General features: G+C 44.1%; 1 protein-coding gene across 4 annotated transcripts in view; it reads left to right on the top strand.

The window, feature by feature from the left end:
• Window positions 1–24,214, top strand: part of ATP8A2 (ATPase phospholipid transporting 8A2) — a 493,533-nt gene that overhangs the window by 441,223 nt on the left and 28,096 nt on the right. For all 4 annotated transcript variants that reach the window (XM_025874698.2, XM_073894767.1, XM_073894766.1 and 1 more), the window contains one exon: window positions 5,489–5,593. In XM_025874698.2, the coding sequence (XP_025730483.1) occupies window positions 5,489–5,593 (105 nt within the window). The remainder of the gene's footprint in view (window positions 1–5,488; window positions 5,594–24,214) is intronic.

The raw sequence follows: 24,214 nt of genomic DNA, 5'->3' as shown, positions 1-24,214 counted from the left end.
ATGTTTCAAAATATATTGTTTCCGAAATATCTTGTGCACTAGGTAAACTAAGCAACTAAGTTCCAAGATAATGTTAATTTTAATTTCATCCATGAGAAAGAGATGGAAGATTTCAAAAGAGGTAATATTGATTTTTGTTTGGGGTAGGCTGATTCCTCCTACAAATAGTTGCCAACTTCCCTGAAAATTGGATTGGTTTTACTTTAGGCAAAGCATAATTATTTTGGGGCCCTGAGGTAGAGAATTGAGACTTTAATCCAAACCTTTCAGGAAAAGACATCAGATTTCATTTTTATCTCCCCTTCCTCCCACATTCAAGGAAAATTGTTCTTGCCTGACAGTTAAGGATGTCTTTTGAAAAAGTCTTCATTTTGGCATTATCTTGACAACCGGTGATGCCTAATGCAGAGAGAGAGAGGAAGAGAGAGAATTGTATAGCACATATTTTGGGTGTTTTTTCTTTTCACTGAGTTTTGCAACTATTAGTAAAAATTAAATAACTCTATTAAATGCCTTGATTTCTACTACTTCCCTTTTATCTGCTAAAACTGTATTCTATAAATAGCTGAATTAGAATCCTTGGAAATGAAATTATTATAGCCAGGAAAGATGTGTTCTTAATCTAATAAATGCACTGAAACAAAATGCTAGTTCTATTATTTGTTCTTATAGCACATAGCCCAGTTGTGGCATGCTATATTACCTTGCTAAATCTCTTCAATTTTACATGACAGGTTAGTTTTAGGTAAATACAACATGATCCTGGCTACATCAGATCACTTTACAATTTATAGTGATTGAGAATAGGAATGTGATTATAAATTAATCTCAGCCTGTTTTAATTCAACTATCTTGATTAACGTCATGGAAAAAAAAATTGCGGAGTCTCTGTACTTGCCGAGTGAGACTTTAGCAGAAGTATCTTTCTACTATTTCAAAAAGTGGTTGCAGATTACAATGTCTCTACCTCCTCCCCAGTCTTCTGGATCTTTTCCCATCCATTCCAAGTAAAAGTTACCAGTCACCAATGAAGCAAATTATTCCTTCAAACAGGACTTGTTTTTGGTTTCCCCCGGCACTATAAAATTAGCACCCTTTACATTTTAGCAAGGATAAATCAAAGGACACTGCCTCCAGCTCCACCATATGGAAAAAGTAAAAGTCACTTGTTTCCGAGAAGCTTGCCAGCCAGGTAGAAGGGCCCATGCACTACGAAGGAGGTGCTGGTCGGGGGACCAGCAGAGGCAGACCCCGGGCATTGTCCTACCTGCTGCCTCCTGCCCAGGACAGGCCCAGAAAACAGCCCTTCCCAGGAGCAGACAGCACCTCAGCTTTGGGCTGAGCTGGAAAGGCTCCTACTGAATACCAGAGGCACTTACAGAAATGTACTTTTGTCTGGTTTTATTCGGGGAAGCCAGGGAGAATGGTATATATTGGCTCTCCCCGCCCCTCCCCCCACAGTATTTGCCCAAAGTACATGCGCAATTTGTAATACACATTTAATGTCTAAACTACAGTCACCTCCCTCCTCAAAGACAAGCATTTGGCAAGCTTATTTGGGAATTTTCCCTGAGATCACGGGGCTCGGGTTTTATCTTATATTATACTCCCTGCCTGAAATAGATGTTGTTGGATCCAGTAAATTCAGAGGTTTCTCCAGGACGTGGAAGCAGACTATGAGTTGCTCGCCTCCAGTGAGACCACCGTATGGGACTGTGATTTCTTTCTGAGCTTCTGCCTCCCAGAATGTGTTCTGTTTTCCCTTCCTGCACACTGGACAAAAACATGAGCCCTGATTGTCCACAGCCACCCTTCATTTGGTTCCAATTGTCAACTCTTTATTGAAACATGATGTGCTATGGCTCTCCTTGGACTTCCAAGGAGAGTTTTGAATGAAGTGAACCGGAATCCCGGGTCCACGAAGAGCCTGTGCCGTGACAGGGACGTGGGGCAATGTTTGCAGGGCGGTTGCATTCTCTCATCTTGCCTTGGGCCAATCTTACAGATCTCTTGTTTTGTTTTGAATTTTAGTGGTTGACTCTATTTTGAAAAGAGCTTTTAAATCCCAGCAGAATGCAGGCCCACCTTTTCATGTGTCTTTCTAGGAGTGCTTAGCAAAGTGAACTGGTCTCTTTCTGCATTCCTCCGCCCCCTTACTTTGCCCAGTCCCTCTCTGCCATTTTAGGACCCAGACTGTTCAGAGTCAGGGAAAAAGAAGAAAAAAGAAAACTTAAAAAAAAGAAACTCAGCATGAGGTAATTTAGTCATTTTTTCCATGAAGTCTGTTAGCTTTCTGCTTGAAGATCCATTACTAGACTATCTTAAGTCAGATTTGGACGCCATAAAGTACCTACTCCGTTATCCTGTTAACCATAATTTTCATGAGGGACCAAACTAACACATCTTTTACTAAAATAATTGATTGATTATATGTGATACCTGGCTAATGAGTATTTTTATTATGAGCATGAAGTTTAAATTGCCCAGAACTATTTTAATATCCTTTAGCTTACACACTTCCAAAATGTTTACCCATGACAGCATTCTTAGGTAAGCTGCTATGTACTTATTCTCATTTAGGAGAAATCTGTTAGTTGCTTTATAAAAATAATATAAAGCTCAAGGCCACTGAACACAGGAACCAGTCTCCTTTTATCTAACTGTATCTCATACTTTACCAGTCAGCACACAATACGTTCAGCAATTCCAGAATGACTTCATTTCCTTATTATAATCCCAGACAGGCAATTAAATGGAAATAAAAGGTAATAAGAAATTTCTGTATACAAATGAGTCTTGATTTAAAAAAAAAACCAAAATCTTTCTACCTGAACTAAGCTCATATGAAGCACATTGTATCTACATTTTCATCCACATTTAGAATTTAATGTATCCTTCTGACTTGCTACTTTTCCATGCAAAAGAAAGAGTCCAGGAAAAAAGTTTCCAGAAAAAAAAAAAATGAAAATCTAAGCCAATCTATTTATTTTAAAAGTCCCTCATAACCTGGAGTTGCTCACAGCTATCCCTGGAGGCTCACAGATGACTCTCGCATTCTGACAGTGGCCAAGCAACCCCATGTTGCCTCTTCTGCAATCATCTGGTTTCTTGGTGAGGGGTTAGATGGAGCAGCCCCGCGCCACTGGAGATAAGCCACTCATGGATCATGGGGTTCACTCTGTCACAGCTGTGACTGAGAGCAAGCCAAACCCCAGCTCCTGGTGAGACCTAAATTGCATGCCGGTGGCTAATGCTTAAAGACTGGCTTTTCACAGGTGGACGGGGCCAGGGGGAATCATTTATCTAATTAAGGCTTTATTAGGTAAAGGCTATTGAGAAAGCACTTTTGCATTGCTAACATTGCTTCTACCTCAGTGCCACACGCAGAAAGACTCACAGAATCATCCCCAGCATTGCCACCCAGCGTTCTCAAATAGTGGTCAAGTCCCCAGGCTAGCTCACGGGAGCTAGCCTAGTGGAAATTCTAAGAAATTGCTGAGTAACTCTTGGATACAGATGAATTTCGTCCACTGAGAACATGCACAGTGCCTGGGGGCATCAGCATCCTCAGATCCTTTCCTTCTGAGGTGATTTTATGTATGAGCCCAAACCAGCGGTTTTGATGCAGTGGGCCAGATTCTTTCTCCCTTGGGCTAAGGTATAGCTTTCCAGTGCCCTGCACCCACTGGCCCGGCTTCCTCTTCCTAGTCTCCTTCTTGATGATGCTTCTGTCACCCAGCCCAGAAGAGAAGTCCGAGGGCTGTTCCAGAGGTTAGTGAGCTCTGCTTGCTCTGTGTGGGGAGGAAGGGGAAAGAGGGGAGGACAGTGGTAGAGGGAGGAGGGTCTCAAACAGAGCACACACTCATCCTCAGGGCCGGCACACGTGTTCTCCTGGGGCCTGTATATCCGGGGTGAATCCTGCTGGAGTGGGGCTTGCCCCTCGGTTGTCTTGTTACCATTCTAGCCCCGTGAGCCCATGAGATGAAAATGAAAGTTGGGGGCCCAACATATTCGATAATACGGAACAGTGTAAATTTTAACATTCTTTTTGACTGTCTCCAGCAAAACGTTAAATGTTTTCTCATTTCTTGTTTAAATTAAAATTCCACAGCCTCTGCTTTGAACTGCGGTATTGTTATCACTACTGAGTCCCTGGACTCGGCTTGATGTAATTAAGGTATTATGTGTTAAAACCTGTGCGGCTAAGTTCTTGTGTTTACTTTGGGGGAAAGGAATGGCAGGCACATATACAGTGTCTTAGGACTAGTACTCCATTATAGATTAACTTGGAGTGTTAGGGGATGACTGGGTATTATCTTAACAGACTTTCTTCCCTTGAAGGTGGAGGGTGGGCGGGAGTAGGTCATTCTGAAACTGCTCACGAATGTTCCTACTACACTGTTCTCACTTCCTTGCAGAGATGCTCCGTGTTTGTTCGTATTCGGTCTTGGAGTCCTGGTCCTTAGCAGGATCTTCACATCTGTTTACACTGAAACAAATGAAAAGCTTTTCCTAATAAGGAAAACGGCCCTGTATTGCTAAGTTTGGAGCCTTTTTTTCTTCTTGAGTTTTTCTTTTCCCATTTCATACCCGTGTCTAGCCAACTGCCTTTCTTCAACTGGATCCTTTCCAACCAGTAGCTCTGTGTGTAGTCTCAATTTTAGGAAGATCCTAGCTCAGCCGCTTATTTGAACGTTGTAAGGTATTTTTCGTTAACCAGAAAAAGAGTGCAGGCAGCTCTTCCTACAGTTCAAGGGGAGTGACAGGGCCAGGCTGAGGTTTCGGCTGTGGTGGAGAGGCCAACTTGTTTTTGTTACTCCCTCAGTTGCTTTACTCTGTGCGGGCCCATGAATATGGGCCCTGGTGGTAAGTCTCTGCAAGAGACGGGTGGAGAAGCTGTGCCTGGATATTTGTGTTGACCCTAAATTTCAGGTGCAGGGTTTGGCTTGAAGAGCATGAACTCTAGCATTGTAATTCCCATTCCTGCTCTGATAGTGGCTCTTTCCTCGCTAAAAAAGAGAACAAACTGCTCACTTGGGGCTCTGAGATCACAGTAGGGGCCAGGGCCTGGGGACCTGCATACATCCACTAGGTAAGGATTTTAAGGTGTCTTCTGGGTTCTTAGGTCCTGCAGTGAGAAGCTTTAGAGATAGACCCATGAATATCTGTGAACCCCGGTCCTTGGTCTGAATGGCACGGGTCCTCAGCCAGATCCCCAGGCTTTTGGCAACAAGCAGTGTTCTTTGGGGGATGTGAGGTAACTTCAGAGGTTCATGGTTCAAGTGTGTTCTGCAAGACTTGGGATGCTTCCCAAGTTATGAAAGTGGAACCCTGGCCATACACCAGGACAGTGAGTGTTCCATGATGTCCAAAGCCACAGCCTCGGCCTCAAAGGGCATCAAGATGTGGCCCCAAAGGGAGCGACTGGTCTCTACAGCTGTGTAAGGTTCATGTGTCATGTGTTTTTTGTCTTTTCCTTGTGACACAGGGCCAAGCATACCTGCAAAAAAACGTTGCTGGAGGAGGTGCAGGAGCTGGAGACGAAGTCCAGAGTGATGGGGAAGGCGATGCTTCGGGACAGTAATGGAAAGAGGTAGGCCAGCTCTGGCCGAGTGTGTGGGGAGCACAAGTCCTCCCGGCCCTTCCCCCTACCTTTCCTTCCTGGCTTTCTTTTTCTCTTCTCGGTTTTCCATGCGAGCATGAACTGCTCAGTTTTAAGCACTTTGGTTATTCTCTAAGAATACTGTCATAGGGAGATTTAAATTACATTTTCTCAGTGGCCACATGAAATCTGGCCTGTCCCTGGGTAAAGCTGGGGTTTTTATTGGGTCCGGGTAAAACAACCCATACTACTTCCATGTAGGAAATAGTAGCAACACTATCCTGATGTGGAAAAGTTCTGTTTTGGTTATATTACCAAAGAGTATTTAAAAGCTAGGCCTTTTGATATCAGGGCCAATTATTATACTAAAGGATGAGTATCTACCATGAAGGTTTGTGTGCCAAATAACGCCTGTTATTCATGTAAATCTTGTTACGGTTCACAGCAAGTATACCTGGGCCTTTTTGTTTTCCTTTTCATGAATCATGATTTTCTGCTGGTGTGGTGAAAACGATCATGTGACATACGGGCTAGTTCACAGAAACAAATGCCGTCATTCCCTCCCCTTACTTGTGGTAGAACCTCAGCCGCCTCTTCCCTGTCCCTAAAAGTTGGGCATGTGAAAAGCTTTTGGTTAATCATTTTTGTTATAATGTTATTAGATTGCATTGAGTTGAAGCCCATATATGACCAAAGAAAGTCTACCTGGACCCAAGAACAGTTTAAGCATTGCTGTCTTAGACACATGGCATGTCTGGAAAATTATGAGTACAACTCTCCTATAAATGCTTCAAAGGAAATCTGTAGCTAACTGCCAGGGAAACAGAGATCTACAAGTTGAATACTTTTAGAGATTCCTACTATGTGTCTTGTTTGTATTCTGTTTATTCATAACTGTCTTTCAAAGCAATGAAGACAAAGCATTTTTCTTAGGGAAAGAGAATCCAAATTTTGAGAAGCATTAGGAATATAACTTTAAATAACTGCAGATGTTTTAGGAAAGGGGTGGTAGAGTACATAGTTGAAGCTGTGGTTTTTGTGTTTGTTTATGACATTTTTTAACAAGTGAGTCCATTAGCATTCATTACATGGCAGCTGTGCTTGTCACTCTAAAAAATAATCTGTCAACAGGACAAAAATCACTGTCTTCAATAAGCTGAAAGCCACGAGTGTGTGGGGACAGCGGCAGAGCTTGAAGCAGAGCTATATATAACCATTACACAGGGCAGCTCATGGCGAAGGCCTGCGCTATCCGTTAGATTATTTAGGCACAGTGCTTAGCACCTACTGGATTTTCAAGGACTTACAAAATTCTGAGACCTGAGGAAAAAAAGTGTTCATAGGCTCTAAAAATAGGGAGAAGCCTCTGCAAATTGAAATTCATAAAGACTTAAAACTCTACAAAATGCAGATCAGTTTTAGTAAGTGTTAGGCTTATTAAACACACCGAGTTTTAGCATCTTTGAAAACAACTCCCAGGGCCTCTTAGATCTCAAGAATGCTCACATACACACAGTAGCTGCTGAGAGATCATGGGTAATTTCTAAGTAAAATGAGAATTTCAAAGCCAAATTCTAAAACTCTTCTCCAACATTGGACAGGAAAACCTTGCCCCTCGCATGGTATAAGAATGTGCTTTACCGTGTTTGATCTGATGTGGGTCAGGGTCTGGTTCTGGCCCCGGAGGTTAAAACAGGGCCGGACATGGGCTGGGTAGCGTGGAGGCGTTCAGAGGAGGCAGCAAGCCACATCTGGCTTGAGAGATGAAGGGCTTCACGTGGGAGAGAGGATGGAAGAGAGGGCTTGGAGGAGGTGAGTAGATGGAAATGATGAGTGTGTGTTTCCAGCAGAGGGAGCAGCCTGTGCAGAGGCACCGGTGGGGTTGTGTGCCGTGGTGCAATCCCCGCAAGGGATCTGGAGCCTGTGTTTGAATTCTGGCTCAGCTACTGCTTAGCCATGTGACCTTGGACAAGCTATTTCATAGAGTGAGAAGACTATATGAGTTGGGGGAGGGGGGCTGGGGCTCATGAAACAATGCGCACAGCACGGCATATTGCCTGACCCGTGGCTGGAGTGCAGTGTCAGCTGCTGGTCTTCAGTTTGGCCGGAGGGGGTGTGAGCCCTCCTTGATGTTGATAAAAAGAATGGAATTTTTAAAACTCATGTATCCTGTTCAAAATTCACTTTTCAATGTTCCAATGAGTATCAGAAGATAATTAGAGTTTAAATGTGGTTTCCTTCCCTCTGCATTTTAAAATCTGTTTTCTGATCGCTTTGTAAATGTCGCGACTTCCTAGTTGTACTAATGGCATGTGAATGTGAGTGTGCCCCCCCACCCTGTGACTGGGTCTCCTCTAGCCCCAGTGTCCTGCCCTACTTGTGTGGTCCCCTTCTCCCCACGTCCTCGGAGCACCCAGCCACCACCACCACCATTTGTTTTTTTTCTCCCTCCTAATTGCTCCGGATTTTCCGGGTGGTCCCTTTGCAAACTAGATAGTGGCGACTGGCTGCTCTGATTTTTGTCCTGCTTGGCCTCACAACTGTTCGTTTATCACCTTTGTTTGCTTCTTTCACACCTGCCTGGATTCCTGTGCACCCCTGGTGCTGGTGAGGGTGGGGGAGGGTAAGCCCAGGGATGGGGTGGGGGAGGGGGATGGAGGTTTCTTCAGCAGCGTAGGGATTTAGAGACGCCCTCGTTGAGGGAGCCTGAGTACTTTTCTCTTCTCACACCTCCCTGCTCCTTATTCCCCACCCCCACCGAATATTTCTGTGTGCTTGTACATCTCTCTTTAGCTGTTAGGCTGGCACACGGTGAAAGCTCTGTAAATATTTGTTGACCGACTGGAACTGCAAAAGCTCAGTGAGTTGGTGGTGAGGAAGGGAGGGTTAACCTGCATTATCCGTGCCCGTTGCGTCGGCTCACGCAGAGAGTAACCACAGAGAGATGCTCAGAGTTGCAGGCGGCCCTGTCATGAGGGGGCCCTTTAAGTCATGGCTTCGGAATAGAGCTAACAGAGTCACAGATGGACAGACGTGTGGGACGTCAGCATCGCCTACCCATGCAAAGATGAGTAGGCTGGGAGCTGGTCCTCCCACCCGTCCTGCCTTCCAGGGCCTCTGCTCGCCAGGTGTCCTCAACATCCCTAACCACAGGACAGCTACGCGGCTCAATGCTGAAAGCCTTCCTAAAGGCCCCTTCAGGACACTCTGCCAAGTCATAAAACCTGGGTCCAAGTCACTGGCAAATGTTCAAGCAGTTTTTCTCAGGAATGTACTCCTAAGAAAAAGAACAAAAATTTTATGCATTAATCTAAAAAAAAAAGCCCTTTCGTGCCAAATTTACAATTACAATTTTGAAACGGTAGCTAGAAATTCTAAGTGTCCCTCTACGCCCTTTATCCATTCAATAAAACACTTCAACTTACCATTTTATTGATCTTGTCGAAGCCCCAAACTCTTACATTATTTTTGGTAAACATGAAAATTTGATTAGCTTGCTCCTGTACTTTTGTGTTAGTAAAACTTGTCTTCCAAAATGAATGGGTCATTGATGCATAATTAAACCTGTGCTCCTGACTTAGAGAAAACAAGCTGATAGAGAGAAAAGACAAGATCTGCAAATGGGATATCCAGAAAGTACAGGGAAATAAGAAAATGCTTCAGGTGGCTAACAGAAATGTTTTTATTTTGTCTTTTATTTTGTCTCTTTCTGATGACACAATTTTTCTTGATATGTTGTCTGTGTACCTCACAAACACTAGACACTTGTTAGTATTTGTATTGTTCAGAATACCTTTCCCCAGACCATCTTCCCCAAAATCTTGACCAAGAGATATCCCCACTGTTCTGTGTGTGGAATAAAATCTGTCAGGCATGTCAGTACTTTGCGGGTGTCTAAAAAAATGAGCTAAAGGGAAGAATTCTTTCTTTCAATGTTTTGGTAATATTTTCTCCCTCTCCCTCTTTATTCCTAAAATGTAACTCACGCAAATTTTTTCCCTCTGGTGGAAGAAAATCTACCGGTGGTCATTTACCTTTACAAATATAACTTTTAAAAATGCCTAAGATGTCATGTATGGGTGGCAAACTAAATTTTTTCCCCTTAAATTGTTTTTCTTCCTTGGTGCAAGGTAAGAGGGTGTTCGGATGTTCTGGGTATTACAGCAGTCAAGAAGCAAGGTGAATATATTTGATGAAAACATCTAGTTTTCCAGTTATACTTAATCTGACTAAACCACAAGGAGACCCTCGTTTTGTTTTAGAATTTCTTTCTGTTCATCACAGTTGCCGGGGGGCGGGGGGGGGGGGGCGGTAGGGTAGGCCCTGGGCTGATTTTCTCCAGTTTCAAGGTCAAGGAGTTCTGGTTGCTACCCTTGGCTTTCACCAGCAAGGGGGTGGGATTCTCTTTCACGTAAGTGCCTCCCTGGAGTATAATTTACTCTGTGCCCTTGGTAAAGGTAGCCGGGTGACTGGTCTTTGCCTTATGGTGAGCGATCACTGAATCTCTTATTTGGTTTTATGTCCTTGTGAATGCTGATACATGGGCTCTGTGACCCCGGGGCCGAGCTGGCACACACAGGGTAATCTAGACAGCCTGTCTGCCTCTCGGGGTTTCAGGAGGGAAATGTGGTTCACTGTGTCTGGGTGCCACAGCCTGTGCTCTCACAGCGTCCGTGTCATCAAGGCTCCCTTGTGCAGATAGGCAGGGCACGGGTCCAAGCGAGCCATCTGGGAATCCTAATGGAGTGTTATCAGTGGAAAATAGAGGCCAGAGCCTGAAACACATCAGCACCATTTGCAGACACACCAAATATTATTTTTTCGTCCATTCCAGGCGACACTCACCTGGGTGCTCTTTTAAAACCCAATTATATTAAAAAACAAAAATTCCCCAATACATTTTGAGGTGAGTACTCAACTCAAAAAATAGCCACTATGCTTTGAGCTTTAAGGAGAGATCCTTTGGCCTTTAAAATAATGTTTAAAGGCTCTTTGGTGTTTTCACACCTCCCAAGTCAAAATTGTATAACTGCTGAGTCAAAGATGAGTGCAAGCAAGCCTCAGAACAGGAGGTACACCAGCTTGATCGTATATTATTTACCCAATATAGACTTTAAATCATTTCAGGAAGAATAGTTTTTCCTCCTAGTTTTGGTTATTGGCAGCACGTCTCTCTGTCTTCCCTTTGTTTCCCTTCCCCACACTTTTCCTCCCGAAAGTGTTTTTTATTAGCTAAAAGGCTAGGAAATTATGGCATCATTTTAGCAAACCTCTCCAGGCCAGGTGGCAAATGTCTGCTCCCAACACCTGGTTAGGATTTATTTCACTTCCAGCTGCATTTTTTCCATCACTGTGTCATGCAGCAGAGGAAAGCGCACAGAGTGTAGAGACAGACGGACCTGAGTCGGGCTCCAAGCCCTGCCACTCACTGAGCTGTGTGACCTTGGCTGGGTTATTAACTTCTCTGACCTTCAGCTTTCTCACCATCATGAGACTTGGAGGTTTAAGGGAAATAACACATGTTAAATCTATAGCATATGGAGACGCTGGGCAAGTGTTGACAGCATGTTGTTCCCTAACATAGAAGCTGAATACCAAGTTTCACTGGCCGTTTTAACGCACGTGGGTTTTTCCCAGAGCTCTCAGAGCGTGAGTCCAGCACACTCTCCAGTTTGCGTCATCAGGGTACGCGCCCCTGGCTGGGGTGAAGGGCATGGACCCTGCCGAGCCCTAGACACACCAGAGCAGCGCGAGGAAGCCACAGTGAGTTTGGGGTCAGGGGCATGGGGGAGAGTTCACAATCCTGTCAGTTGCCCAAGTCAGCCTTGGATTTCTGCTTCCACTGACTCTACGCTGCAAAGAAGAGCGTGCTCCCAGCCAGGCTGCCTCCCACATCCAGACTGTCTGTGCTCAGCACGTCTCTGCCCGAGCTGGCCATCTGCCCCTGAGGACCAGCCCTTCCTTCGGAGTTCTCTGCCCCCATCAGTGATAAGGTGCTCCAGTACCTCACCCTCTCCCAGCATCATTCTGTCCCCCGTTTGCTGCCGCATGCAGCAGGACACCAGGACTCCGAAATAGGCCACCTTTGCAGCCCCCGGGCCAGCACCGTTCCCGGGGTCAGTGGCTTCTTTGCCGTGCAGTCCCCCTGACTGGTCTCCCTGCTGTGGTGCTTTCTTGCCCCGCTCCACCCTCCACCCAGCCGAGCCTGTTTCCAAAGCACAGCCCTCCTCCCACCACTCCCTGGTCTAGAACCTTTCCCATCAGCTGTCCAACCAAGTGCAGACTCGGGCCACACAGTGATTTCTGCCTGCTCTCCCTCTTTTGGCCTTCCACCTCCCTTTGCCCTCCCAGGCTTTTCTGGGATGGGTCATGCTTTTCTGTGGCTGGTGCTGCCCCTTGGCCCTTCTCTGTTGGCTCTTTTTAGACGACAGTGTCGGTACTGGGTCAAGGTCTGGGTCCTCAGGGACAGTTGAGGCAGACTCTTGTCCTGGAGGGACCTGCAGTCCTGAGGACACACTCTCTGACGTGACTAAGTTGTCTGACTTCTCGCCACTAGGATAATGTCAGCCTGGGCTGCTTTTAATGTATTTATTTTGAAACTTTTTTCTGTGATTCAGATATTCAGCATACACAACAGTAGAGCAACTAGTACAAAGAACTCCCGTATCCTCACTGCCCAGATTTTTTAACACTTACCAAGATTTTGCCACAACCGCTTCAATCTAGCTCCTTTTTGGCCACGTTTGGGTTTCGCTGAAGCATATAAAGCAAATCCTCGACCTCACATTTCACCCTCACACACTTAAGGATGTAGCTCTAAATATCACATCGTACAGTTTAACATGTATTATTTGTTAATACATGTTACACTTGTTTATTCTATTACATATAAACAGCGTAACTGCAATGCCTGTTACCACATTTAAAAAATTAATAATTCCTTGTTATTAGTTGATACCCGGTCCATAAACAGATTTTCTGAGTCCTACCAACCCTCTTTTTAGGGATTAGGTTTGCATGAGGATCAAGGCAAAGGCCACATGTAACCTTTGGTTGCTGTGTTTTTAAGTTTCTTTTAATCCCGAGAAGTGCCCCCCCACCCTCCACCCCCTCTCTTCCTTGTTTTTAATGCCATGGGCTTAACAGGAGTTATGTCCCATTTTCTTTGTCTCAAAATGATTATCACCACATGCTGTGAATGAGTGTGCTCCTATGCAGAAAAGGGGGCTCAGCCTCAAGGAGGTGGGGTCACCCCCTCCCCCCAGCATCACCCAAGCAAAGTCAGAGGCCAGACCCTCCTCTTTGACTCCAGGCTTCCTTCCACAAAGCCAGGGTTTTGAGAGCTACCCAAGTGCTTGCATTTCCAATTGTGTCTCAGTTGGCTTGTGTGGAAAGCAGTGGAGCCCCCAGAGAGACCAGGAGGGCTGGCTTCCTGAGAGCAGGAATCTGATTGGAAGCTTCGGGAAAAGGTCAAAATGTGCCAGTTTGATAACTTCCCTTTGCAGAACTCCAAGGAAACGGGAAAATAATAGTTGCACGTTGGTGCCTTATGCATCCCTAAATGTGAAGAGAACATAGAGACTCTGCCCTCCCCTACAGGAATACGGAAACCAAACGGTCGGTCAGCTTCAGAGCAAATAAGAGCAAAGGAGTTCACGAAGGCACTCAGCTGCTTTGACAGGATTCAGAAAAGAGAAGCCTTATTGAGGAAGATGATTTCCAGCCAGAATCACCTGAATGGAGACTAGGATGGTCTATGAAAGAAACTAATTGAGTGGATTTAATCCTGTGTAGGGAAGAACCCAGGGTAAGACCTAAGACGGCACCCATGGCGGTTGAGACCACAGGGAGAGGTTCGTAGAACCGTGGGAGAGTCCACCGCACCCCCACGCAAGCCCAGTGAGACCTGCCACCTTGCTGACAAATAGAACAGGTGAGGAAATGCATGAGTAGAACAAAGGGAGTAAACGGTGCAGGAAATTAGAGAAAGGCTCACTGGATTACCCAAATGGGGATTTCTGGTGACTGTTTGCATCCTGGGCAAAGGAAAGAGAGAGGATGAGGGAAATCAACTCCTAAGGAAGTAAAACACCTAATTAGCATTTACTTAATGCCTAAGCCTCCCGTGTGAACGGAAAATAATTGGTTCTCTGTTATTTTACGGATGGTAAATCCTGAGTGCCTTTGGGATTGTTGTTGTTGTTGTTATGGACGGGTGTTTAATAATTGAAGAAAACTTTTATAAATACCTTTTGTCATTTGTTAGGGAGCAAGCAAAGGCCTTCTTGTTCCCCTTTAAGGGGCTCATTAGCTGTACTAGACTTCCCAGGAGCCGAGCCACTGGCCGTTGCTGTAATGGAAGGATTGCAGAATCTTTATGCAGTCTCTGGAAGAGAATGGAGAAACTGTGGTCTGACGTGTGTTGCAGGGAGGTGAGCGGATGGGCGTGGAGGCAACTTAGTGTCAGACCTCGGTGTGCTGGTAACGCGTCCTTAGCCTCTGTTTCCGGGATGACTGGAGTAAATTTATTTTTTCCCATCAGGGCTTAGGTTCGTTCAATGTCAGCTTTCTCTATTTGCCAACAAGGCCCCTTTTCAAAAATCGTTTTTACTTGAGAGGTTAATGTCAGTAACTAGTGCTGATGGCTCACCGTATGTCTTGTAAAGCAGTATGAAATATTCTAATCCCTTTTTTTTGAAAGTCAGTTTTATTTCACCCATTTGAACAACAATAGAAACATGCAGAGGTAAATTTTTAAATAATTTTTTTCACGGTGTAGGTCTTATCATTTAAATAGAGATATTTCACATTCCAAGCAGAGATTAGTTCTTCAGGAGGTTTTGAGAAGATCTTGGCTAATCGCTTTTCTACTTCATTATCAGTGAGTGTCTGCTTTTCACTGTGACTCCCTTTTCCTCCCTCCCTCCAACTGTGATGGTAAAGCATTCCAGCCAGCAGAAAACGGATGACCAGGAACATCCATTCTGAAATTGAGTTACAATTTAAACATAATCCAGGAACCGCCAGATTCCTCTGCTCATTTCTCATGGGCTGTTCTAAATCCTTAGGGAGGCTGAGGAAAGCAGTGTAGACCTTCTAGCATCCCAAAAGTACAGCTGCAAAGTTGCTTCTGTAGTGCATTTAAGAGAATTACTGAATCCCCTGGATGTATTAGACTTTTAGAGGAAAAAAACTTGAGAGGCAGTGTTGGACATTTTTTGTTTATTTTTGGTGTGTTTTTGTACCCAGCGCTACTCTGAACATACACACACCCAGGGGCCAGGTGTGGTCTTTGTGGTAAGGCACAGTGGTTGCCATCTCTGTGCCTGGCACCTGGAAAGCCAGTTAAGGGCCATTTGGCCACAGGTGAATATGACATCATTGACCTTGTAGTCGAGAACTCAGAGACTTTGTAAAAGTTATTGCTCAGAGATGATCATTGTAATGGCAACTGCTGCGTTTAGTAATAGATATGTTGAACTTTTGGAGGGATTTCTGTACTAATAAGAGCAGAAGAAAACAAATGTGTCTCTCTAGTGCACAAAAGAGTAAATCCCTCTGTAGGCCAGGACTTGGGAATGGCTACTTATGTTAGAGCGTTGGTGGTTTAGCCATTCAGTGAGTTGCAATTACGTCTTCCCTTTCTAACAAGGCAGTGATAATATGGTTATTCAGTGTTTATTCTCTTGCCCTAGCAATTAGGATTGGCTCAAGGCACCTTAGGTGGTGGTAATTGGGAATTCACACTTGCTAATGAGTAAACATGTTGGCTTCATAGCAAATAGAATCAGTGTTTGGCTTAATACGGGACAAGTCATTTACTCATCATGCAACAGACATTTATTGAAAACCGAGGATGTGCCAGGCCAGGGTGTGGCGTAGGATGAAACAGACGGGGCCCCACCGTGTTCGAGCTCACATTCCAGTGAGGGTAACAGACAGCGAACAAACAGCGAATAAACAAGAGAATCAGTGATGACCACTGTGAGGAACATGGAACAGAGGTTTGTCATGGGGGAATGAATGGGTTTGCGTGTCAGGAAAGCCTCTCAAAATGTCACTTAAGAGACCTAAATAAAACACATAGCCAACCCAACCAAGATCTGGGGAAGATGCATCGCAGACGGCCAGAAGAGCTGGTGGTCTGGCTGGTGTCTACGAAGTACAGGGCAAAGTCACCCGAGGGGCCAGCTCACGTGAAAATTTGCCGTAAGGATGGAGGTCAGGATTTCAGCCACCAGGAGCCATGGAAAGGGCTTAAGCAAGAGAAATGCATGACCCAATATTGTAAAATACGTGATTGCCATGCCATTTGAAAGCCATAGAATCCCATTCTTCAAAAGTTGAGTAAAAACTATATATATATAAAAGTGAAGGTACAAAAAAAGTAAAAAAGAAAGTATTTTTTTTAGTATGAATGTATTATAACAGTTAAAATTAGCACACTTGTTTTAAAGCCAATTAGTAGTAACAGTGAGATGATTTTTTAAAATGACAGAAATTTGAAATAAGTGTTATGGAGGACAGATGTCTTATCCAAATTTTTTCTGTTTTCTTTTGGATGTATTGAGAAAAGCCCTGATGTATAAAGGTCAGTTGCCACATTAATAGTGTTTCACGGGGGCGCCTGGGTGGTTCAGTCAGTTGAGTGTCTGACTCTTGATTTCGGCTTAGGTCATGATCTCAGAGTCCTGAGATCTTGCCACATGTTGGGCTCTGCTCTCAGCGGGGAATCTGCTTGTCCCTCTCCCTCTGCTCCTCCCTTCGCTCGCTCACTCGCTGTCTCTCAAATAAATAAGTAAAATCTTTAAAAACTAGTGGTTGAAAATTAGTAAACAGTGCTGTAACCTTAAAAGCATACATTATCCCTGTATTTCAATTTAGTCACAATATCCAGATGCATACATGCATCAAAAAATTTGAAGACTTTGGTAAGAATATACATTTCAGAGAAAGTAAAACACGTGTAGTTATTTTAATATCACTTACCATCTGGTTTAGGGAATATAAAATGAATAACTTAATTTTTGGCATTTAAGTTTAGAAGTATAACTTAGGAGTTTTACATGCCCTCTTTAAATTTATGGGTAAATAGAACTTTCCATCACTGATGGAATAAAAAATTTCCAATTCTGCCATAGATTTCTTTTTTCCAGTTAATCACAAATACTCAAGATTTCTGATGGGAAAAATTTTAGATATTCCATGTATTTCTAGAATGATAGTTGTTTTGTTTATTAAAGCGTTGGTATGTCACCCAGACCTTTTGTCATCCTGACTCTATCCTACCTGTTCAGAAAGCATTTGCTTTTCTGAAAAGAGGTAAGGACAGGAACTTGCTGACAGCACTTTTGTCACGTGCAACTTCAGGATCATTGTCCTTGCTGTCATCTTTCTGCCACACTCACACATCTATTGAAAACTGAAGAAATATCCAAGTTGCCCACAGGCTGGAGACAAAGCTGTGTGCATGCTCCCCGTTCATGCAGTGTCTTTCACCAGCTGCAGAAGGTCAAAGACACTGAGGCACTCAGGGAGAGCAAAGAGGCATGGGGCCGGATCGCGAGCAGACTGGTTGCTGCCATATTGCTGGACAAATTGGTTGTATTCTTTGACCAGCCATCTACAGATACTTTGGGTGCTGGAGCGCTGGAGATACAGTGACTTTTCAGAGTAGAAACCCAGGGAGCTTCTTGGATCACCCAGAGAAATGCTGCAGCCACGTGTTTCTACTCCATTCTGGCCTCTGATTTTTTATACCCACAAACTGTGCAGTCCTAGGTCAACTGGCTGAAGACCCCATTGTTGCTCTCCCTCAAAGTTTTCACTTTAGTTTCTTCAGTATCGGGAAATGAAAATACACTTGCAGCCTCAAAAACAATTGATTTGTATTTGTGCTGTTTTGTGAGGAATGTCTCTGGGAAAAGTGCACCATCTGATTCCAGATAGTTTTCTTGAGGATCTTCAGGGATTTCTTCCATTAGGCCCAGCAGACATCCTCATTTATGTACTTTAGATGCTCGGTTCTTATTGTTCCTTTAGGCGACTTTTTCTTCTTCCTTTTTATGTAGTATTCTCAAAGGACATAACCACATCATTCCATCAAGTTTACTTCATTGTTCTGTCACTGCTGGATTCCTTGCATTAATTTCTTTCTTGAAGACAGCGGCTTATACTTAAACCATGCATAGATTTCGTGTTTTCCGACTTTTGTTCTTTTATAGCTCTGTTGGAACACATCCAACTTATGACATCATTAGAAATGTACAGGCTCTGAAATGCACCTTCTGTTTATCCATCTTGATTTTCTGTGCCGCTATTCATGTTAGTGTCTGCAGCAAATATTTTCACCTTTCTAACAACTGAGATGTGTGTGTATAATGTGTGTGTGTGTGTATGTGTGTGTGCACGCACAGCATTTCTCATCCGCTTCTACCACTTATAACAACAAAGGAACACCTGCCATTTAGAAGAACAACAAAAGAAAATGAAGTCACTACAAAAGAAAAACCTGATCATTGAATTTATAGTGAAGTTTATCATTTGTTCTCCCAAAACTGTGTCCACCCATCTGTGAGGACATGATGCTACTTTCTTTTTTTTCCTTCTTCTTGTTTTGTTTTTTTAAGGATTTGTTTATTTTAGTGAGAGAGACTTATTTTGACTTAGAGTGCGCACATGCGTGCTTGCAAGTGGGGGGAGGAGCAGAGAGGGAAAGACAGAGAATCTTCAAGCAGACTCCCGCTGAGCACGGAGCCCGACACAGGGCTTGATCCCAGGACCCAGGAGATCACGACCTGAGCTGAAACCAAGAGTCGGACACTTAACTGACTGAGCCACCCAAGCGCCCCTCTTTTTTTTTTTCTATAAATCATTATCCATTTATATCCAAACTCTTATATTTTGTATAAAACTCCTGCTGACAAGTAGTATCATGACTTTTTTAAATGTCTGTGAGTGTGCATATCCTGTTGTTGAAGGTCACGTTATAAAAGTAGATTTCTCTGACAGATTCTTGGTGCATTCTCTTCCTAAGCTTCAGGGGTCAGCCTGGATAAAAGTGGAGTTTCTGAGAATTTTCCACACATGGTTGCTCATACGTATTCACTCACTCAGAGATGCCAGTGTTGTCATCCTTTGTGGTGATGCTAATCCAGGCAAGAGTATGTATTGAGCCTTGCATTTTGCCAGAGATCATGCTAGGTGATGAATAGGAAAAGAGTAAAGTGATGATGTCAGATGAGCAGATAGAGAATGGGAATACAGTGTGCAAAGTGCTTTAAGAGAATGATGGGAGGGGGGAGCCCAGTGCAAATTAGAATTTGTTCACAGGGAGTGAAGCAGGGGAAGGGGATTCTGGCTGTAAGAATAACTCTGCAGAGTTCTCCCAGCACAATGAGAAGTTCAGTATGACGGGCCGGGAGTCCAGCATGGTGGTGAAAGGTTAGGTTGCACAAATAGATAAGGACCAAATCATATGACCCGTGATGAGGCTGGGGATTTATTCTATGAGCCACAGGGAGCCATTAAAAGCCTCACTAATTAGAAATAGCTATCGAATGAGATCTCATGAGTAGAGAATATTAAAAAGAACCACTTGACCTTTCTTCACCAAGGTCTCTACAGTTGTCCAGGCAAAAACGAGGTATAGCTGTCCCCAGAATTCCTCTGTGATACAGGGCTGTGTCAGGACATGCATATTTGATACCCTGCTCTAGAATAATTTACATTATAAGAAAGCTTTCTTGTAGTGGTTTCACAGCCTTTTTGAGGAGAAAGGGAATTTGTAGGTTACTAACTGCCTGGCAGATAAGCACCAAGCAACCAAATATGCAAATTTAGGGTAATGTCCCCTTGGGCTGACCTCCAGTCCCGGGGACTTCCTGGCACTGCTGATGTGGGGAATGCAGTTTCTCACACAAGACCTAAAGGGCAGCTGTTTATATAACATAGATTTATTTGTCCTATAACATACCAGCTATAAGTGACATATGCTGGTTATAAGAATGAAAAAGATGATAAAACCTAGATTACTGTTATGAATTATATCCAAAAACTGTTCTTCAACAAATAACTCCAAAGTATACCTCGAGGCCACAAGGCCAAGAATAAATAGCCAAGTCCCACGTTGTCCTCTGTATACCTTCTCAGGTTACTCTCCCTGTTGCTCTCCTGGGCATACGCTCTTGGTTCCTTAAAGTCTGTCCTTGTGCCAATGGCTCGTAATTGTTTTGGAACAAGAAGTCTTGTATCCGTAGAGGCTGCTTCCCGTTGCAAATAAGACAGGCTCCAATTCAAACCACCCTTCAGGTCATGAGAGGTCCCAGCTTATCCAATAATTTGAACCTTCTGCTGGAGAGCAGTCATGGTTGATGGATCCCTGGCCAGGAATGTCACCAGGACCCAGAGTCTTTCCGCCTTTTCACTTTGCTCCAACACTTGATATGAAGTCTGCTCCAGCCCCTGTCATGATCCCAGGGAGGTCACCCCTACGTGAACCTTGTTCACAACCATTGGAAGGAGAGTTTGCCCCTGACCGGCAGTTCACAAGTTTCTATTTTTCTGGAAGGGGAAGGAGCCATCCTGTGCAAATCCTGGCAGTCGGAGAAATGCCATGGAGGCTTGGTTTAGGGTTGGATTAGCAGAATCCATCCATGTAGGAATGTCGGGGTAGCAGGGTGTCACTCTGTCAAGGTGTCTCCTCAGCAGGGGAGGAAACACGTGGTGGATGTTGGTGGAAACAGTAGCAAGTCCACTTCAGGCCTCTGATCATCTGATGAAAGCTATGCTCCGTCCCTCCCTGTGTCCATTTTGCGTTCGGTTTTTAGGGGATTCACTAACCTCCTGAAGACTGTTGTTCTTCATCTCAGAAAAATTGCATCGCTTCCAGAGCAGAGATGCATCTTTCTCTTAGATGTTAGCATTGACCTGTACGCTTTCTCCATTCTGAAAATACACCATCTAACACTGGAGTTAAATTGTGGTTTTAATTCACTATTTCACAATTTTCATGGATGACCCAGAGAGAGGCCAAGTAATAACATATGAATAATTCATTGCAAACATCCAATTCATTCTTTAAGAAATTCATAACCCAAAGGTTTTTTTCCACTGGGAATGAGAAGGAAAACGTGTTTTCCCTGTCCTGTGCCCCAGGTAGTTTTATTTTCTACCACATCTTTTCTAACGCTATCCCCACATCCGTTGCCATGAATCTTTCCACAGACTGCTAGGAACCAAGAGTAAGGTGATTTGGCCAGACCCGTCAGAGCAGCCACACAGTGTGGGATCTGGGTGAGCCTTTTCAACGAGAGCTCTTCTCTAACCTGGAAAACATGAGCAAGCAATGATGTGGACAATCGCCTTATTTTGAAATTTGAAAAGAAATGGTTTGCCAGAAATACCGGGCAGCTTTAGCAGCTGTTCTACTTGGAAGAAGGCAAGGACCTGACCCCTGAAAAGCCCCCTGAAGAGCCCCTGAGCCTTGTCCATCCATGTGCTTATCAGTTTTCAGTAAATCCTGCTTTAGAAGTAATGAAAGAAGACCCTGGCAAAGTCTGCATCATGTTGCCTCCCTCCCCACGTTCACCCTGAAGATGCTTCTTTAAAAGAGGAGACCCAGAGAGGATTCGATGAGTTGCCAAGACCATCTGTGGCCACCAGCCAAGTAGAGTTGGGGGTCACATTTCCCAGCCCTCTGTAGCCCAGGTCTGGTTCTCAATCTGGACAGCCTTCAAAGGACACCAGATAACTGAATGTTAATTTTCCTTTTCTGTTTACCTTAACAATCAACACACAAATTTTAAAAGGCAGCTGTGGTATGGTTCCTGCTTGTTGCACATAGAATTTTCCCGCAGGTGTGGCCTCCCTTGAACAATTATTGCACACTTGTTCTCTTGAAATTGCTGATTTGAAAACCCACTGTGTATAGTCACTTTCTGCCGAAGAATGTGGGTTTTTTTTGTTTTTTTTTGGATGAAGCAGACATTTTTCAAGAGACACTTTCAGGTACTTAGCCCAGCTACTTGGCCACAGGAAACAGAATTGTAAGTATACATACAAGATTATGGAAAATGAGATTTTAGTTCCAACTCCAAAGCAATCCAGCTAGTTAATGGGGACCTGATTCAGGTTAGTGACTGAGGAGAGCTCAGCTGAACCTCCTGTGTGTCCAGCCCTGGCTAACTCAGCGTGTGTGTCAGCCTCAGGGGGCTGTGTTGTCCGCCTGTCCCTCAGTGTCCCATGACTCATTTTCCATCTCTGCCATGAGAATGAAGACAGTGGACCCCAGTGCCTGCATGCGGAGCTGGGAAAAGGCATTGACTCACAAGTGATGAGAATGGCAGCCACACACAGGTAGGAAGGGCTAGGCCCTGTGCTACATCCTAGTCATAACAGGTTCACTGGAAAAGGGAAGGAAGCTCGGATACACACAGATTACTTTTTCCAATGGCTTTGTCTGGCTTTACCTAGGACTTAATTGATATTACACTGCTCCATGTGGGATGAGGTAGAAGAAGGTAGAGAAGAATACTTCCAAATATTGGTGGTGGCATGGCTGGACTCCAGAGTATGCACAATTGTGAGTTCATTCACCCCCTTATAAAGTCTTACTTACACCCCACCTTGTTCCAGAATGGACTTTAAGGCCCTCAAAAACATGAATCAAGTGTTCTAGTTTAAAAGATAATTTGTTGAAGGCCTCTAGCTCTCTCCAAGGACTGGTCCAAACTTAGGACTTCAGACCATAAGTGAGTCACTATCAACAAATACCCTCGGCTAAGATCTGCACATTCTGCTCTATGTAATTCTCATAAAGAGAGTTTATTGTATTCCCCATTGATGGGGCCGTGTGTTTTTCCCAAGGAGACCGTATGATGCAGGCACCTGCTTCCACTTTATCCTTTTTCCCTCTGCAAGTCTCACACGGACCATCAGACTCTTGTGAATTCTGGGAGGACACAGAGGTCAGGCTGTGCCAGGTACCTTGATCCCTCATTATCTTTAATTAGTGTTTAGGAGGTTAATCGGTAGTGAAGCTTACCTTTCCTTACTTTGACAATTGAGTCAGGGGGGCCCTGGGGCCAACTTTGAATTGTTTGTTTGGATTCTTACTTGAATTTGTAAAGTCAGATGTTTATTGCCCAGTTCCAGACACTGTGTCCCAGGAAGGGTCCTAGGAGAGGAGGAGCAAAGTATGGGGACAGTTACTTTTACTGTAATTAATTTGCAGCTTAATGGGCTTACTAGAAAGTTTGCTATTTTAAAAAGAAACTAACATTCATGAACAGTCTCAATGGTTTCAAACTTGACCCAAATCTTCTTCAGCTCAAATAGGCAAACTTGTGTCATTTTACATATAAAGGCAAGTTCACATTCAAGGAATTTAATAGATTAAAATACTGTTAAGTCATTACCCCCATGTCTCTCCCTTCGTATATTAGATGCTCTGTCAAGTCACAGCTGATTTTCAGTCTTTTATGTGATAAAGCTGCTAACTATACTCTCGCCCAGTAGGCTTCATTGTTCAAAAACTGTCCTTAATACCTGCCTTAAATTTTCCTCTGCTTCTTCCCAGCACCCTGTGCTATTTCCAGCTGTTATCTATAAGAATCAAGCCCTTTAAAAATCATCATTGCTTTTTTGTTCTTTATTTATTCTTTCCACCCTCCCAAGTGCGTGTCTTCCCTCCTTCGCCACTTGCCCCTTGTTAAAAGATAAACTGAGGCATATTAAAAAATTGAGTCTATTTGAGCAAAAGTCTATTTGAATCAGAAGCAACAGACCAGACATGGTTTTAGGAGTGCTCCACCAACAGGAAGGAGCTCAGGGAGAGAGTTTCATAGAGAAAAGGCCCTGCAAATGAAGGATATTCTGGATGGGCTATCGCCTAAAGCCTAGTTGGGTTTGTGATTGGTTGTCCTTAGGTTTCAATTTCATAACCGTGAGGTATTTACAAGCCCAGACTTTGGTTTGCCTACATAGGCCACCATGGCATTAAAACCACATCAGTCTAAGGGCCTCCTTGTTTCACTAATTTAACACCCTTAAATGAGGCCATTGTTTTCAGACTTCACGTGAGGGTGAACTTTGGACCTGCGCTGAAATGCACCGTTTCCATTGTACAAGCAAGTAACTCTTAGCCAGTCTGTGTCCGTCTGAGAAGTGTTGACCCTTCTTTGGCAGAATGAGAATGTCGACTTGGTAGTCCTGTGGCCCTGGAAATGCTCTTCTTTACAGAGAATCTCCTTGTGATGAGCTCCTGGCCGGTCTCGTCAGCTCCTCCCCTCCCCCAGGACGGTGACGTGCCTGCACAGCCTTTGGAAGGAGAAAGACCAGAGGGCCTTGGGGCCTGGCCCTTTTCATCTTTGCCTTTGCTTTTGTACTTTGGCCCACCTGCATTTATTCTTCATCTCTTCATTGCTCCAATCCTTCCACAAACAATCCTTGAGCATCTTCCTTGTCCTGGGCACTGGTTTCGGTGAACGAAAGACATGGATAGAACTGACCCTCCGAGAACATACCTTCTGGGGGGGGGGGCACTGAAAGTAAACACAAACTCTGGAGTGAAAAGGGAGATGAAGAAAAATAAAGCAAGGTTTAGGGGTAGGG

This window comes from Callorhinus ursinus, unplaced genomic scaffold, assembly GCF_003265705.2.
Source record: "Callorhinus ursinus isolate GAN/ISIS: 27379988/994484 unplaced genomic scaffold, GSC_fseal_2.0 scaffold7, whole genome shotgun sequence".
Lineage (NCBI taxonomy): Eukaryota > Metazoa > Chordata > Mammalia > Carnivora > Otariidae > Callorhinus > Callorhinus ursinus.
Note: the sequence above shows the minus strand (reverse complement) of the source record. Positions and strands in the feature narration are given on the sequence as shown.